General features: G+C 31.3%; 3 protein-coding genes across 4 annotated transcripts in view; 1 reads left to right on the top strand and 2 right to left on the bottom strand.

Annotated features, from left to right (window-relative positions):
* The window catches only part of spri (Src homology 2 domain-containing protein sprint), a 178,987-nt gene extending 166,213 nt beyond the window's left edge, over window positions 1–12,774 (bottom strand). Inside the window, exon 1 of the mRNA XM_085198827.1 lies at window positions 12,526–12,774. The gene's annotated coding sequence lies outside the window, so the exon portion shown is untranslated. The remainder of the gene's footprint in view (window positions 1–12,525) is intronic.
* LOC146530949 (uncharacterized) lies at window positions 6,574–12,320 on the top strand. Of its 2 annotated transcripts, XM_085199408.1 has the most exons (5): window positions 6,574–6,962; window positions 7,240–7,320; window positions 9,697–9,763; window positions 10,483–10,646; window positions 11,810–12,320. In XM_085199408.1, exons 1-5 carry the CDS (start codon window positions 6,819–6,821, stop codon window positions 12,227–12,229), a joined length of 876 nt encoding a protein of 291 aa, XP_085055534.1. In that variant the 5' UTR covers window positions 6,574–6,818; the 3' UTR covers window positions 12,230–12,320. The 2 variants fall into 2 exon arrangements, with proteins under 2 accessions (XP_085055534.1, XP_085055535.1); XM_085199409.1 differs by lacking the exons at window positions 6,574–6,962; window positions 7,240–7,320 and adding an exon at window positions 9,423–9,563.
* An 865-nt stretch (window positions 12,775–13,639) lies between the features above and the next one.
* Window positions 13,640–18,239, bottom strand: LOC146530947 (uncharacterized). Its single transcript, XM_085199048.1, has 8 exons — window positions 18,139–18,239; window positions 17,741–17,902; window positions 16,619–16,736; window positions 16,214–16,299; window positions 14,750–14,917; window positions 14,209–14,326; window positions 13,774–13,859; window positions 13,640–13,672 (listed from the first exon to the last, which is right to left on the bottom strand). Exons 1-8 carry the CDS (start codon window positions 18,199–18,201, stop codon window positions 13,652–13,654), a joined length of 822 nt encoding a protein of 273 aa, XP_085055174.1. The 5' UTR covers window positions 18,202–18,239; the 3' UTR covers window positions 13,640–13,651.
* Between the last annotated feature and the right edge of the window lie 528 nt (window positions 18,240–18,767).

Raw genomic sequence — 18,767 nt, 5'->3', positions numbered from 1 at the left:
TTAATAGTAGCTAAAATTATATATAGTTAGACACCCATTTGCTTGTTTCTGGGATAAGAATGCAGCATGCACCACTCATACCTAATAAAGGTAAAATGTATTCCGAGTAGGACGTAGCGCATGCAGGTGTTCTCGTCCAGCACTCGATAAGCTGATTCATATACCATTTTATTTATTACCTATTTTAATTCTGTTTTTTGTATAGGTAACATGGCGGCTTAACCTGGAAATATATTATGGCTTTTTTTAACTAATATAAGTATTTATAGGTTACCTTAATTTATTAGTTTAATTTAAATTAATGCCTTAATTTACATTAAAAGCTTTTAATTTTAAAGACTAATAAATAACTTAAATCTGATATCGCAGCCTAAAAGAGTAAAACAACGAGATATTTGTCCCCAGTTAACACAGGTGCGGAACGTGCCGATCCTGAAATAATACACACTATGATCCCTTTCGATTTGCAAATTAACTATACTACCTTTGTTCTCCACGGTGTCAGGAGCTAAAGTGCTGCTTTTATATTTTTTTTTAATTATTTAATATATAAAACTTTATTTCCTTTTTTAATACTGTTGGCTTTTTCAAATACTACAAGCTACATTTTAAGGACTTAGTTATCTTTGTATCTAGATATTATTATTTAAAGCAACAATTTTTTTTCACATATCTATGCATATTCATGACGTATAATAAAAACTACTAAGAGCGAAATTGTTTTTATTTCTTCTTAGTACCAAAAGAAAAATAAATAAAAATATATTAAACATAATAATTTTCTAAGTAGAATACCTATGCATTTAATCAGGCAGGCAAATTTGAAAAAATTGTGTAGGCATTCTATATTTGCAATTTATAAAAATATATTAGGAAACAACAACAAAAAGAACAAATAAACGATTATTAAAAACATTATTACAGCAATAATATTCTTAAAACAATTGTAGTATCATTTTTATATAAAATTGTCATATGATACAATATATAAATATTATTAATAGCAACCGTTTTTGAGGTTTTCCGAATAAGTCATGCACATTTTATTGGCCACAGCGGCCGGGCGAGTACTCGTATACCGGATTACAGATTAAAGGATTTTCGGAGTGCCGCTATATATCCGCAATTTATTTGATTGTAACCGACAACAGGATTTAAATTATTTTAAATGTATGAACTTTATATTTAATGAAAGACTTTCTTACGACCTTATCTTATAGAGCTAGATACTTTTATATACGTACATTATTTAAGAGAGAAAGCAAATTTTTATGATTTATAACAAACGCCCTTTCTTTTTGTTTTTAGAGGAAATGAAGGGCGCAGTTCATCTGACAATCATTAATTTACTTCCTTTTCGCTTCAGGTGAAATATAATAAACATGCTATAGGTATATTTTTATAAGAACTTTGTGGGTGAGAATTATCTGTTTTATAAACAAAATTGGTTATTAAGCTAATAAAAAAATGAATTTATTTTATGAGTTCATTGATTTTTTATGTACATATAGATGTATTTGGTACCGGCAATCTGTATAATTTCAGTATTTTAAACAATATTTCGGCAATTTATAAAATAGGTACCTAGGGCATCCAGACAATATATGAAATAATATACTTTGCCTAGATAATATATAAAATTCTTAAGAATTGTCTAAAGTACCTGCTTTACCACGGGCACTGAGTAAAATAAAAGATCTTGGTCCATATTTCTATATTCGAGCTATCTCAGTTTAGCGGGTTTTACATGCAAATTACGTAAATTTAAGTAAGAAATTTTTACTTCTAATCCGCTAAATCTATAGCTGCGGTAGCGTTAGTAAGTTTGCAAGCGGGTATAAAATAAATAACATTTTATACTCTATTATTTATTATATATTTATTATTATTTATTATATATTATTATATATTATATATATATTTAATTATTATCATATATTTCATATTCTACGTATTCTATACGGCTATCTCCAAACGGCAAACATGCAATATCTACTATCTATAAACACCTAAAACAAAAAATTCAAACAATGCAAAATGAATCAAATCATAGGCAGAGGAGAGATAAGAGACAGAAGAGATTGTGGAAGCTTAACAGATAGCAGAATATATTTTATGGTAGCAGCCTAATTGCATCTCTCTCCAAAACTGCTGAACCCCTAATAAGTATACGAGATAGGCATTTCATTCAGGTGATACTGATACTGCCTCATTACGCTGCTCCAGTCCGCTCGTTTGTCAGCGCCTTCGTTTCCGAAACGCAGAGTTTTTTTATTAACGCCAATTTCTCGCGCTCTAACGAGTGTAATTTTTTAACCCAGCCTTTTCCTTTTGGGCCGCGACGTGTGTTTTCGTTTGCGGCTTTTTCGATTTATTACGAATATATATTACCAATAGATAGCTCTGGCTTTTATTTGTCAATAGCTGTGGGTGATTAATCAATAGTCCAGAAGGATAACAAGAAATTTTGGATTTTTTTAATATTATTACCGGCAACCAAGCTAGTAGATGAATGTGCTTTCTGGGTTTTTAACATTTTTAAAGTGTGTTAAAATAAAAATGCTGTTTTAGAAAAATGGTAAATTTTTGACCTTTGAATTCTTGACGCCGAATTCTGGAGTATGCTTGTTGAATGTGTGTTGATTGGCGGAAGCCAACGCCGCAGAGCGCGCAGACGCAGAGCGAAGAATTAAAAATATAAAATAGTTTATTTACTCCAGCGGAAATCGAACCCACAACCGTTGCGTTTACAGTTACACGTTTGTGTCCCTGCACCACGAAAGGCCTCACAGTTTTTTATTAATATAAATATTTCTAACAATTCACAAGCAATGCCGTCTCAAAGTCACCCCATTTCTATTTCGAATCCCCATACGTCTGCACATTTGCACCCTCGCATATTTAGCTGCATTAACGTCTCACGAGCGTCACCGACTCACCGTATTTTTCATACCACATCACTCTCAAGACTTGAGGGAATCGCAAAAACAGCTCTCATGTCTCTTCGTGTGATGCATTTGGAGTGCCCTCGAGCGCATTTAACGTAAATGTCAAAATTTAAAAGGGTTTTTAGGATATGAAACGAAAGATGAAATGAAAAACGATAAGAGCGCTAAAGTTTTTGTATTTTATTACTTAAAGAGAGATGTCAGAGACATGTCGTTTTTTTTCTGTAATTTTGTAGCGCGACGATGTGATAGATATGTAATAAGTTGCATTACAAAATATTATAATATTTCTATTAATCCTTCCTTCTCTCTTACAATCAAAACTACTATCTAATACTGCTAATCTTGATATAGGGAATATAGTGTTAAGACACTCCGTTTCCCACTTTCTACCGACTTTTTGAGGCATTTGCCTTGCTACCAGAGCGAAGAAATGAAAATATTAATAAATAATAATTCATTATCCCGAGTTGGTTTCGAACTCCAAACCGTCGCGACTAAAATTCATAGGCTTGGTCCTCAATAAGATTAATATGTTTCTACCATATCCGAATTCAAACTAAGACATTATGACTAACATCTGTTACCGTCAAACCCTGGACCTACCAGACAATCAGATATTAGATTACTAAACCCATCAGTCACTTAGTCCTGAAGTCAAATACAATCACAAATCTTGTTCCTATTGATATTCGATTACATCTCGATCTATCTAAGGTGACACCTCCTGCTCCTGCATTACCTTCCAAACGTTCTTTGATGCTTATGGACATTGATCGATGTTTGCTTTCTAAGATGTAAAAATAAGATCCAAGATAGCATTCTCGTTTTGTTGCTACTTACTTTCTCTATACTAATAATAGTAAAGAGGATTATGTCAAAATACTTCTTTTACGCTCGTGTTTCAGTAAATGTTATTTACCTGTAATATATAAAATTTATCGGGAAGGTATTATATCAACTAAATTGAATTGTTTTTGCGTTCGCTTTTCTTATGTATGAAACATAATAGTATTAATAATAAAACTGGTCAAGCGCTAGTTGGACTCGCGTACCGAGGGTTCCGTAACGATTTCAGGACAGTAAATGGGAATTGGGAAGTACAACTTATATAATAACAAACTTAAGTTTGCGGGCGCATGCATTCAATATGTATGAAATCTATTCTCTCTCCGCGGCAAATTTGATAACTGTAGGTCTACTGGAAATAGTACTCTATAGGTTTTGATTGAATCGAATTTCATACAAAATTCAGCAAAAAAAGACGTATAAATGCTTTTACTTTTCATTATTTATTATTTTATCGTTATCTTAGAAGTTTAATTCTTGTTTTTATTCCCAAGGATCGTAGCTTAACACCTACACAGGTCTTGACATTTCATTTTGTCCTTTTAAGGTACGGAATCCTAAAAAGAGAGAATATACAAAAAAAACAACATCCTACTTGAGTCCATCGATCGTGCTTTAGTGAGACAGCGTCCGCCGTAAACGCGATAAAAGAATTATATTAATTTCTCCGTGCTGTAAAAACAAAACAGCGGAATGATTTCAGCCATTCAACACCCAACGTGTTGAGTTTAAGTGGAAAGTAGAAAACGGAGTGTCTTAATAGATTCTGAGGGAAATCTATGTATATATGTACATATATAAAATGACGCATATATATCGACATATAGTATCTTACATGGAAGAATTCGATACAACAATATATTTCTTTTTTTTTTCTAAATTTGTTCCGTGTGGAAGCAATTGAAAAGGCATTCGATACTTTTTCCACCTATGGATCTGCTAAAGAATTTAAGATCGTAAAGTAAAAAGGAAATACCGTGTGGAAAATACAAAGAGAGTAGGACACTCTGGAAGAGACTAATTTAATTGATAATAAATATCAACAGGGTATAATATATCTAAAAGATAATTTAATTACTTAAATTAAGACATGTATTTACCTAGTTTATTGTATAAAATATTTGGATATTATTATTGCTATGAATTTTGATTATTAGCTTATATTTCGTCTTCTAAGACCTGAACTTATTAAATAATTAATAAGTAAATTAATATTAATATATATTTGAAATAAATATATATAATATAAAAAAACAACTTCCGTTTGTCACGCTTTCTCCTCTAGATCTTCGTTAAAAGAATTTTATTGGAGGGTTCCTGATATATCGCTGTGCCAATCGTAAATCTGCTTGCCGCAAAATAAATAATTTAAACTAATAAACCAGAAGCCTGCACGTTTGAGGCAGTGGTGCAGTGGGTGGGTGGGTTTTAATATATTTAAATGAGAAATTCTGTAACCCACATAAATGGGATATTTAAATGGTATAAGTATACAATATACTTTTTTTTTTTAGTTTACGCTACTCTATAACTTATTACTTTTTTTACTATTTAGATAAAAATTGTATTAGGACATTTAGTTGTCAAGTGTAATTTAAATAATATCGCATATATGTTTTACTCTTTTATATAAAAAAACATGAATTATTTAACATTTTTTTGTTATTAGGTTTACGATGTTCCCGCATATATGTAGTAGAGTACGCAGATGGGACCTAGTGTTAAGACTCTCCGTTTTCTACTTTTACACCGAATTTTCGAGGCATTGCGTTATGAGTGGCGGAACTAAAGGCAGCACTTTGCCTTGATATCAGAGTGGCGATACTGAAAATATTAATAAATAATCATTTAATACTTCATTTCTAACTCGGAATCGAACCTACAATAGCCACACGCTTGTGCCACTGTGCCACGACGGCCTCTAACTAACTATTATAATACTTCAACTAGACCACTATGCATTTAAGGTCATGTTTTTCCTCTGCAATCAGTACTGCGTAGGAAACTAAGCTTTAATATAATAGCTGCAGAACTTACTATTGTTTAAATAATGTTAGTTTACACACAGCGAACTCGTAACGCAGTGCGGAAATGTTGACTTTCTTTTCTTTCGTTTTGCTTGATGGGTTCTATTCCTGGTAGTTCGACAAACGTGTGTACATACTGTTCTAATTTTCTCTATATTCATGTTTTACTTATCAATTTATTTTCTTACTAGTGGACCCGAACGCGGCTACGCCCGCTTGAACTATACGAATATTTATTATATATATTTATGAAATTATTTTCAGTTTTCAATACAGAGGTGCGTTAAGCAAGCTCATTTTGGGTGACGTTTTCTAACAACAAACTTTGCAAATCGTTGCTTAGCAACGGTCGCATAGCGACGGCTTTTTTTAACATGGCGTAATAAATTGCATGTCAAATTAATAAGTATTTACATATATTGGTATATATCGAAGATATTACAAATATGAGAAAAAAAGTATCCTATGTTCATCCCGAGACCCTCAAGTATCTCTATATGAGTATTTTATCATAATTAAATTAGCGGTTTGGCCCTGATTGCGCAAAAGACAGACAGACAGAGTTACTTTACAGAGTTATATGGGTGTAACTGCATATTTATTTTCTTTTTTTTTGCTTAATGGGTTCTATTCCTGGTAGTTCGACCAATTTATTACAGTTCCAATTTTCTTTATATTCATATTTTACTTATCAATTTAGTTTATTGTACTGTAGGCCTATTTTATTTACATGGGTATAAGTGCATTTACCATGTAACAATCTGCAATAACGTCATTATGATTAGAAACAATGAAATGACTACGCAATGTACGCAACGGGCTGTGACCATATCTTGGACTCCATTGTTTCAAAGCCTGTCAAATTGTCATCTAAACCACCCCCTCTTCTAAGACAAATTTTATAAAGTATACGTTTTCTGCCAGCTCTTGTAATGTAACTTTAGCTTCGTAGAATATTCCTTGTGTGAGTGTTCTTATATTTTATAAATGTAAAATGCATATAAATTTTTCGATATTTCTATGTGAATTTGTCCTAATAATATTTATATCAGTCAGACTAAACCTTGGAGAATGTAATCCTATTACCAATTCCAATTTCAACGAGCACATCAGGGAATTTTCCTTAAAGGAAGATAATGTAAGTATTATTGAGTTAATTTTGGAGTTTCATATCTTATTACATTTAAATGTAATTTTATTTTTTTAGTGCAAGGGTATGACTGTAACGCGGCGGTTGTGGGTTCGATCCCCACTCGAGGAAGGGAAATATTCTTCTTCTTTCTTCTCTCTTGTATCGAGGCAAAGCGCGGCCTCCAGAATTCGGCAGAAAATGGAGTGTCATAACACTAGGTACCCTCTGCCTATCCTGCTGTGTGCGGGATACAGCGTGAAGCTAATTTTTTTTTGTATTTCAGAATACTAGCCACGTTAAAACATTGCAAAAAGAAGAACAGAAGCCATATGTGAATTCATCATTACGGCCTATTTCTTTTAAGGTATGCTAGAATTATTTATACAATTTAAAAAATATATTAATTATTATTAAAATGAAATTAACATAATTTTTTTGTGCGGTAAATAACAGTGCTATGCCGTTTGATTCTTTCTGCACTGATATACAGCAAAATACAGGAAATTCGTTATCATAAAAATGTACTGTTTATACTAATAAATATAACTTTAGGTATAGGCAATAAAATTAAATGCATCCATTAAGTATATATATATTTTAGCTATAATAATTTAAATAATTTTGTGCTACGTAATTTCCTTTTATAGTAACATATTAAAAACATACAAGTAATGTGGAACGGAAGTTGTTAATCGGCATATAAAATTAAATAAAATGGCGGGTATCGATTCAGATTATTATCAAACCCATGGCAGAATATATTTAAAATAAATATAAAAAAAAAACTAAAACTGGTAATTTTAAGATGTATTCTGTATAATTTCGACTACGCCGCTAAGTTAACCTACTGTCATTTTAAAATTATTTAAAGAAGTAAAGTAAATATCAATTTAAATACCTATAAGTAAATAACCCATCAGCCTATAGCAATAGTATTTTAAATGTAGAAATACAGGCTCAAGTCGGTGGTATCACTAGTATGGCCCACATTCCTGATAACTTGTCGTAGCGGAAATATGACTCACTACTGCCGATATAATATATATTATTTTTATAAAAATAACAATATTCACAGCAATAAATAATCAAATTATTTTACAATAGTTAGTTAGATGACGCCAGTTGTGGCGCAGAGACCCAAAGTGTGGCTGGTAAACGCGACTGGTTGTAGGTTCGATCCCCACTCGAAGAAATTAAATATTTATTTAAATTTATATTTCCATTTCTTCGCTCTCGAGTACAGGCAAAGCGCGGCCTTGAGTTTCGTCAAACAGCAGGCAATACCTCCAGAATGCCTTCGGCGGAAAGTTGGGAACGGAGTGTATTAACACTAGGTTCCCTCTGCATAGCTGATTTATTTAATAGGTACTATTGTAACAACACTTAGGCAATTTGCCGTCAAAACTGGGGCTGCATAGTTGAAAATCTTTTCCCGTGACGGCATACGTTTTACCTGTCTTAAGAAGCCTTCACACATTTCTTTTCTCATGAGATAATTGTTAACAATGAAAAATAGTTTGTAAAATGTAAATTGAATATGCATTTTTAAGTATTATGTTGTGTATATTTTTAAATCATATTTTTGACCAACTTTGAAATAAAACAGGTTATTGCTTTTGCAAGTTTTAATGTAATGTTGTCGAAATTGTATAATAATGTTTGTATAATCTTAACATATGTATATTTAAAATTTGACAGACACGTGTACAAATTATTTTAATATATTTGTTTTTTCTCATATATTTATATGGAATCGAATTGTGATAACTACTTTTTATATTGTTCTCAACTGGCCTAAAAGCCATAAAATAAGAAACAGGACAGAACAAGTAATTTTCACTCCATATAAAAATATTATAACGTTTGTTTATCAATAAGGTGTTGAGCTAAACTCACGTAGACAGGCGTACCTACTGGCTTGTAAAAGCACCTTTCTGTTAGTCAGACTCGAGATCACTTCTTGGTATCTTTGACTAATAAGAAGAGGAAAAAATGATTCATTTGACTCATTTTCCTAAAATTTAAGTAGAAGACGCACGTTTCTTATCACTCTCATATCCTTATGGAATAATATATACCTACATATACATTTAAAAGTCAGCAGATAAATAATTATACATATTATTTTAAAATAATTAAGAATAGAAATAATTATATTATTGATTTATTTTGCTTTATACATTTCATTTTGTTCCATTTTTTATTTTTTTGCATTTTTAGATCATTTACTGTTAGATTTCGTTCCTTTTGACAGAAAATAAACCTAAAGCCAATATATTCGATAGTTCTTAAATATATGAACTCCCAATTAACACAATCAGTGTGTCATACACAGACTACGAATCGTTGAAATAGGACAAAAAATACTACTACTAATAATGTTAGCTAAAGCTAACCAACGAGGTGTACACTAGAAACTGAATAAAGGCATCTATTTACGAATCGTTCTTTAATTCAATTGAGGAGTTTCAATCGGAAAAGAAACATTAAGTGCTATGTGAAAAGAGGGCAGCGACCAGACGTGGCTATCGAAGTGTGCCTGAGGACGGTGTGATTGGATTTAATTATAGAAAAATGTACTATACAGCCAAATTCACAGACTGGAAGGTGTTTTTATTTAATGAATTTTAAATAAAATAATAATCAATCTTTAATTTACTTTTTAGTTAAAGCTTTTGAAGATTTTAGGGAAAGGTAAAGGTTTGCATTTTGTTTAATAATTTATATATATTTTTTACAGGATATCTCCGACAGCAAACACTCTAGTTCAAGTTACAGCCGAGGATTCGCACATAAAGACCATATAGGTAAAATTAAAATTTCACTTATGTTATTATAACTATTTACATTTTCGTGTGCATTAGGAAGAACCTAGTATTTACTTATATTTATTTATTTATACGAAAACGAATTTAAACGAAAACTTAAAAAGTTCCGTTACTTTTTTTTTCATCAAGTTCCCCGCATGTAGCAGGGTAGGCCGAGGGGGCCTAGTGTAAATACACTCCGCTCCTTATTTTTAAACGAATACTCATTTAAATTTCTTTACATAATACATACATATCGGTTAATATAATCAATATCAACTTACGTCATTACACGTTTAAAACAAGTTAGTACATTTAAAACACAGATAATAAACAAGTGTAATTTAAAACCGGCACTTTCTTTAGTTGGTATACTTGCTTAAACGTTTTATCAATATTTTTTTATAATTTTCAATATAAAATAAATCAGCTTGACGTTGTATATAGCATGGTAGGCAGAGGGGACTTAGTGTTAAGAAACTCCGTTCCCGACTTTCCACCGATTTTTTCTAGCTTTTAGCATGTTGAGTGGCGGAACTAAACGCCGCGTTTTTGCCTTGGTGTCAGGGCGAAGAAATGAAAATATTAAGAAATAATAATTCATTCCCTCGAACGACGATCGAACCCATAACCGTCGCGTTACAGTAACACCTGTGTTGTGTCCCTACTCCACGACGCCATAATAAAAAAATGGGAAATTTAAATCTCTCCGTTCTCAGGTTATCCACCGCATGATTATGAGGAATACCCGCATGCTGGTTACGAATACGATTATCAAGTACCGAATATCGATCATCATGTACAGGATTTTGAGCACTACGGACATCACTATGGCCATGAAGGACACCACTACGCGGGTCATCACTACAAACATTACAACCATGTAAAATTGTGACGAATTATATTAATTATGTAGTTTTTAAAAAATCAAAGTTTTTCAATGTAGATCAAATTGAGCTTTCAGTTGTTGTTTTCAGTTGATGGAGAAAAACTGCATAATTGATGCAGCTAATGAGTAGATTAAAAAAAATAACTTCACGTTGTATTCCACACTCAGCAGTGCTAGGCAGAGGGAACCTAGTGTTAAGACACTTCATTGCGTATTGGCGGAGAGCAGAGAAATACTCCATTTCTTCAAATGGGAACCGAACCCGCAACTAGTTGTGTTTGCAGTTACACACATGTGACCCTGCACCACGACTACACAGCAATTGATAATTTTAAAATACAAATTATGAGTAATGTATCGACAAATATATTTTTGAAAAGAAACGAATACAGTTTTTTTTTAGATTATTTTTCGTTAATTAAGTAACTATATGCATTTAAACACAACGAATTAGTATACTTCCGAAAAAAAATATGTTCTCAGAGCATAGCGTGTTAAATAATTAAATAGGTACCCAACCTTTGTGCCTACATTCGAATCACGGTAGAAGGTATCAATATTAATGGACAGTGAATTAAATTCGCCCACTCAATTCAACCTACTAAATTACCTAGTAAATGTCTTAACATTAATAAACATAAATATGTTACCTACACTACACCTCAGGAAATATTAGAACGGATTTAATTTGCTATTAATATTCTGTATTAGTTACATATTTAAAATGAACATTATAAAATAGGGATGTACCTAGATCATTATCTATTTTCATTCCTTATTACATTTAAGCCTTTAAGTTAGGCGCCATTAGTGACTTAGGGCACAAGCGTGTGGTTGTAGGTTCGATTCCCATTCGAGTAAAATAAATATTTAATATTTTATTTTTTTTTCGCTCTGGCAAAGCACGACCTTGAGTTCCGCCACTCAAAACGCAATGTCTCCAAAATTCCACGGAAAGAAGGAGTGTCTTAATATTAGGTTCCTTCTTTCTTCATACACTGCTATATACAGGATACAGTGTAAAGCTGAAAAAAGAAAAATAACAATCGTGTAGCCATGTTTAGTTCCGATTGCCCCATTTCCTTCCGCTTTTCGACATTAGCTGGAATTCTCTGAAGCAATAACTGTATTACATCAGAAATATGCATGTTTTGCAGGCGTTAGCAGCTAAGGCTATCTTATGGCCGATTGCGGGTATCGCACTTCTTGGAGCAGCTGCTGCCTTGGTCAACAACCCTATACTTTTACAACTAGGAGTAGCTTCTGGTAAACGAAAGAGAAGAGACACTGAAGAAGTCACCGGGCCTGATTTAGATGTTTTTGTTACAAAATGGGATATGGAATCTGGAGAAAATCGTAAAACTAACCCAGCTAGCGAAGAAGATAATAATAGAAAAATACATAGAAATATCAGCCAGAGAAATGTCTTGAGCAATAAGTTATTTGAATCTAAACAACGATTGTTTAAGAGTCCCACGACGCGTTCCCCTATTGAAGAATTCGACGTGTATGCCCCAGTAAGCATGGAGGCGGATGATAATTATATACCAGTACCGATAAATGTAAAGCATGTTTAAATAAGCAATTTAATTTGACAATATACGAATAGTTTATAGATATAATTTGTATGGTTTGTACTTATCGTAATAAATATTGATTTAAATGTCATTGGACTTATTTTAAATGGATAAAGTTACTGAATATATCTATAAATATATCTAATATTTTAATTTCTTAAAAATAATAGAAGCATATACTCTTAACATATTGTCTATGTATGTACAAGTCAACATATAAAATGTATTTAAAAAAAAACTTAAAACAAAAAACTGAGCAAACGTATAATACAAAAAATCATAATAAATATAGTTACCTACGACAAGTTCAAGATCGAGTCGTCTGTATCCCAATAAACAAACACAGTCACAAAAACACGAACAACGAGCACATTACACGAACACCTTCGAACATTTCCAAGTTCAATAACCGTCACGTACGGCACTACACTACTCGCGTCGAGAAACACTAAGCAAGAGATATTGACAAAACAATACTGTAAAATCAATTGTTTTCACGTAACGTCATCAATGGGTCGAGACGAAGTTAGAATTATACGAGTCGGCGGATAAAGAGATACTACTTTCAACTTTGAATGAAGTTGGTTGCCCGACGTATGGATGTGTGTGTGTGTTTGTGTATGCGCGTGCGCAGCCCGCGGGGTGTACGACGGCCTTGATCGATGTGTGCGCTATTAAATATAAATACAAATATTAATATGGATTTTAAATTAAAAAACATATATGCGATTATAATGATAATAAAGGGAATTGTGATATTGCAAAAGTAAATATATAATGTTTGTTTAAACAATTAAGTAGACAATGGTTGTTTGAATATTAAATTTTATTTTGTTTTTCAAAGGCTTGTTTTTTTAAAATAAAATTAAAAATTATATTTATTTCAAATCGTAGTCATTGCCATCTATGATGTTGATTGTAAACTAGCAGGAGAAGTAATAACTGTGTTTTAAGTAAGTTACTCAGCCGTTTCCTATGTGAGAAGAACGTTTCGTTGTTAATTATATAGATGTCAGTATAATTTCATTTATATATATTTAATTATTTTTATTAAAAATGCAAAATATGTAGAATTTTATCTTCATTACAATTTAATATTTCTAATGAAATTCAATAATAAAAGAAATATTCTGTTACATTTTTTTGAAAAGAAGAAAAACTTGTGTTAATTTTAATAGTAATTTCCATGTGTTTTATATGTTTTACTTTAAAATTCGTCATTGCCACATTTTTCGATTAAGACAAATAAATAAAAACCATTCATATATTTTTATTGCCTTTATTATTTCAATTTCATAAATTGAAAAAAAAAGAAAGATAAAATGAAATCAAAATTATAACTATAGAAGCGAATTCAAGTAACACACAATATTTTTCGTACGTTCGTGCCTAACGTTTTTTTTGTACCCATTCTATTTTAATTTATTTTATTTTAAATCCAAGCTGAAATAAAAAATAATAAATTATAAAAAAACTTCAAAATTAAAATTTATCTAACAAGGAAAGGGTAAAAGGGTAAATCTTATAAATTAATTATTTTTTACCTTAGGCGCATTTTCCACAACGCATTTGAATATTAGTCCTGCTCTGTCACATCCTGCTTCACCATCAGATACTGTCTCGTCATTTACTAAAATATTAATGTAAAATAAGAATTTGATTTCAGTTTTATTTATTTCATATTAAATTACTATCTTATATTTACGATTTTTTCTTGTATTTATGTCCACTGTAGCGCAATGGGACCTGTTGTTGCGGTCGAACTGTAAAGGCAATAGTTATGGGTTCGACACCACTCACGGTAATTACTTAAAGGAACTATATCATAAAACTACGCTTAAAATCGATTGAATTTAAAAAATATATATGGGTATAAATATAAGGTATTTTCTTCAAGGAAGCTGTCACATAATGTAACAAATTTATTAACTCATGTACTTTAATTAATATAGTACCTAATGAAGAAATGTAATACGTACCTTTAGCACATATATCTACTAATTTCTTTGCGTTTTCCAACCTTTTAGGATCTCCATTTTTAGTCATTTCAGCGATTCTATAACTTGCTTCAATATCGTACAAGCCTTCTTTATTCATCTGTAACATATATTTTTACGAACTTCTCTTTATATTTCTCGAATGGAACTCGAAAGTTTGAGTCAATCATTTTTTTCTCTTTTACTAGTTAGATAAACGGAAACGAAATCTATTTCGTTTCCGTTTATCTAACTAATTATGTTTTTCCAAAGAATCTTCTAAGATTCTTTGGAAAAACATAATTCTATAATATTCAATTGGGGAAATCGCCATAAATAAAGAAAAACAACAACAACAATTGGGGAAATTCCACATTGACACTAATGTCTCTAGAAAACGAGAATTAGAAATAGAAGTAGAACACTAAGATTATGAACATATTATGTAACGGTAATATATATTGTATATATAAACTAAATAAGCATTTAAAAGCTTGAAAAGTTCATTAATGAATTTATGTAAAATTAATATGAATAGACTTACGCTGCCAGTTTTCTTATAAGCACACGCGAGTAGGCACTTGACATCTTTTTTAGTTGGAATGTTTAGTTGTTGTAAGCTCAATAAATCCTTCATATCAACTTTGTAGTCTTTCGAACAGATCATTGTTATCCTCATAAATTCCTCCCTCATCTCATCATCGGTCATTCCCTTAATTCATATTTTATAATAATTTAATAAAATAAATTAAAAATACATATTTTAATTGCCATGCAAATGCAAAAAAATATAAAAAGAACTTACCTGAGAATCACCAAAGAAGAATACGAACAATAAAATCAGCAATTTTAAAGTTTTCATCTTGAGTTTACAATAGAAGTTGCTTCTAGTTTATACAATTGATATTTTCATATAATACTGAATGAATGGCTATGAGTGGATATTTATACTATTGTAATTAAGATAAATTTGGATATTTCAATAGTAAATTCGTTATAATCATGCTTTGCTAATAATCTTCTATTATTTAGATAAAACTTATTATTGTTAAATTGAATAGAGGAGAAGAGGCAATAATGTTTTGGGTAAATGAGTTATTTCCATTTCCCCGCTCCGGCAATACAAACTACGGTGTGGAATTCCATCACTCAACACGTAAGGTCTCAAATTCGTGAGGAAAGAGGAGAAGGAGGCGAACCTCCTTCTCCTCGAAAGGGTGTACATAAATTATATTGATTTTATAATATATTAAAACATACATTCTAAGAAGAATGTAAATTATACTTACCTATTACGAGTGTTAGGTTAGTTATTTTCCCTTTTTTACATAAGAATTGTAAATGTGAAAGGCAATAAAAGAAATGAAATCTGAAAAATATTTATTTAAATTTATATTTTCATTTAATCGTACTGGTCGAGACAAAGCGCGGCGTTCAGTGACGCCACTCAACACGCAATTCCTCCAGAATTCTGCGGAGAGTGGGAAACGGAGAGTCTTAACACTAGGTCGAGGCCTTAGTCTGCCTTCCCTGTTGTGTGCGAGATACAGCATGAAGCTGATTACTTTTGGATAACCCCTTATACACATTGCCCGATTTTACCTTAATAAGAGCAATATAGTTACTCTAAAATATTAAATTATAATAACAATGAACAAATTAGAATAATTATTATCTATATTTCATTTTAATAAAATATCATTTGGGTTCCAAAGTTTATGTTTTTTTTAAATATAGATTAAAAACCAATTGACTAATATGAAATTAAAATGAAATCAATGCTATACAGGGTAGGAGTTAAAATTTAAAGACCATTTTTTAATTTATTCTATAATTTGAATGTTTATTCTAAGCTCTACACATAATATCTTATTATAAATATCTTGACTTCTCCGTCTTCCTCGATTACATGATGAAATCAAACTGCAACAAAAGATATCAATGTCAAATGTCAAACAGGTATACAAAAATGAAATTACAGTTACATTTCTATTTTATTATTTATTACCTGTGGCGCTTTTTCAATACTACATTTAAATATTAAAGCGGCTCTCTCACAGCCTTTATCACCGTCTGAGACTTCTTCTTCATTCACTGTAAGTAAAACTGTTTTATTAACAATATTCTTGCAGGCCAGTTGTGACGCAGGAGCAAAAACGTGCGACTGTAAGCGCGACTGGTTGTGAGTTCGATTCTCTCTCGAGGTAGTCAAATATTTGATATTTTCATTCCATCACTCTGGTAGCGAGGCAAAGCGCGGCGTTGTGTTCCGCCACTCAACACGTAATGCCTCCAGAATTCTCGGAAAGTGGGGAACGGAATCAGATCTTTAAATTGGAATAGCTCATTTTCAATAAAAAAATTAAATAGGCTAATTAGTTACAGTAAAATATTTCCATAAACATTTTTTTACCACTTTTACACGCGTCAGTAAACTGTTCAGCTTTCTTTAATCGTTCAGGATCATCAGCCAGAAATGTATGCGCTAACTTATTTACTCCTGCTACTGAAAGTTTTCCTTGATCATCCATCTGTAAACACAATCTATTGCTATATATCAGCTTCACGCTGTATCCCGCACACAGCAAGGTAGGCAGAGGGAACCTAGTGTTAAAACACTTTGTTCCCCACTTTCCTCCGAATTCTGGAGGCAATGCGTATTGAGTGGTGGAACTCAACTTGCTGTATTTATATATTAATAAGATTTTTTTCATTTCAGTATATTTAAATGGTGTTGTGGGTTCGATTCCCACTTGAGGAAATGGAATATTTAATATTTTCGTTTCTTTGCTCTAGTATCGAGCGGGGGAGAATATGGGGAGCGGAGTATCTTAACATTAAGATCACTCTTCCTACCCTGCTCCACTCGGTATATAGCGTGAAGATGAAAAAAAAATATATTAAAATAAATTATATATTATAGCTGAACCCAAAAATGCGTTTCCGGTATATGAACTAGATTCTCACTCAAAGTGTCATTGTTGGAGAACAGGCGAAGCGAGTAATTGCGGACATTTATGTATTATTGACCTTGTGGCTGTCATAAGGCTTAATAATGTTGTGACATTTTCTATAATTTCCGCCATTTTGTAATATATTTTATGTTTTTCCCCAAAATTATGTTTACCTACATATTTTTAATGTAAAGTTCATAGTAGTTTGTGTAGTAGGATTAGACTCAAAGTATAAAATATATATATATATATATATATATATATATATATATATATTAAATCTACATGTATGAAATAATAAAAGAAACACTCGCTAAAAAGTACTATTGTTAATGTTGTTTTTTCAGCTTCTCGCTGTATCCCGCATGTAGCAGGGTAGGCAGAGGGAGCCTGGTGTAAGACATTCTAATCCTCACTTTCCACAGAATTTTGGAGGCATTGCGTGTTGAATAGCAGAGTTCAACGCCACCAGAGCGGAAAAATTAAAATATTTAATATTTAATTTCCACAATCTGGCCCTCGTCCTAGGCCCTCATTAGCCTCAATGTTAATGTTATTAAGAAGAATATTATAATACCCACCATTCCTGAAGTTTTGTAAGCGCACGCGAAGAGACACTTGGCGTTATCAGGCAGTTTGCTGTTTTTCAACTGCTCAATATCTTCCGGTGTTATTGGATAATCTTTGGCACAAGTCATAATTATTTCTGCATATTTTTCTTTCAATTTTTCGATATCCTCTGCCTATAAAAAAATGTAAATATCTTATTTATGTATTTTAACTGTATCCTGCATACAGCATGGTTAGAAGAGGGAACCTAGTGTTAAGAAACTCCGTTTCCCACTTTCCGGTGAATTAAACATCTTAATAACGATATAACTCTTCAGTAATTGAAGTCACTAGTCATAATTTAATAATTATAGTATAGAAATAATATAAATATACATATTATTGTGCTAAAAAATAATATATTACTTACATAAACTCGCACATTAAAAAATAAAATGCTATAAAAAAATATTTTCACTAAAATTCTTAACATTGTATAAAGCTTTTACTACTCTTTTCACGGGTCTAGTGTGAAAATGTGTGAATCGTTTTAAATATTTTTTCTATATATATGCACAATTAACAATATGTCATCACGTTTACATTATTGTCAATCACAATATAGATATAATAAAGTATAGTGCTATGGAAATATTTTACTAATACTAAAGTAAATAAGATTTAAAATGCTATGAACTGAAACACCATGGCTTATTAAAGGAAAAATATCTCCCTTTTACAATACATCATATGTTAAGTAATGCGAGAAATTATTATAATCAAAATGCAAAGAGTGTTAAGTTCTTTTTCTACACTATATTATTAAATAGATTTCTGAATGATTCCTATGTTTTTTTTAAATCTCATATATATGTATGTATATAAGATGTAAACATCAAAAATTCGGAAGATTTTCGGAAGAAAAAATAGAATTGAAATAAATTGATAAAATTAAAATGGTAGTTAATAAAAAAATATTAGTTATTTTGTAGGTTGGTAACTAAACTTAGTTTGTAAAAGTCACAGCATTACCAATAGCGAGAAGAGGTGCAAAGAGGT

Source organism: Heliconius melpomene, chromosome 16 (genome assembly GCF_056956725.1).
Source record: "Heliconius melpomene rosina isolate 202511_hmr_F chromosome 16, ASM5695672v1, whole genome shotgun sequence".
In the NCBI taxonomy this organism is placed as follows: Eukaryota; Metazoa; Arthropoda; class Insecta; order Lepidoptera; family Nymphalidae; genus Heliconius; species Heliconius melpomene.
The sequence above is the reverse complement of the archived record's forward strand: the minus strand, read 5'-3'. Positions and strand labels throughout refer to the sequence as shown.

Coding starts and splice junctions, on each gene's coding strand:
- LOC146530947 (XM_085199048.1), bottom strand. CDS start 18,201: ATGTTAAGAATTTTAGTGAAAATATTTTTTTATAGCATTTTATTTTTT. Junction 16,300..16,618: donor TACTGACGCGTGTAAAAGTG/GTAAAAAAATGT, acceptor TTTTACTTACAG/TGAATGAAGAAGAAGTCTCA. Junction 13,673..13,773: donor TTGTGGAAAATGCGCCTAAG/GTAAAAAATAAT, acceptor TTTTTATTTCAG/CTTGGATTTAAAATAAAATA.
- LOC146530949 (XM_085199408.1), top strand. CDS start 6,819: ATGCATATAAATTTTTCGATATTTCTATGTGAATTTGTCCTAATAATA. Junction 9,764..10,482: donor CGCACATAAAGACCATATAG/GTAAAATTAAAA, acceptor CTCCGTTCTCAG/GTTATCCACCGCATGATTAT. Junction 10,647..11,809: donor ACTACAAACATTACAACCAT/GTAAAATTGTGA, acceptor CATGTTTTGCAG/GCGTTAGCAGCTAAGGCTAT.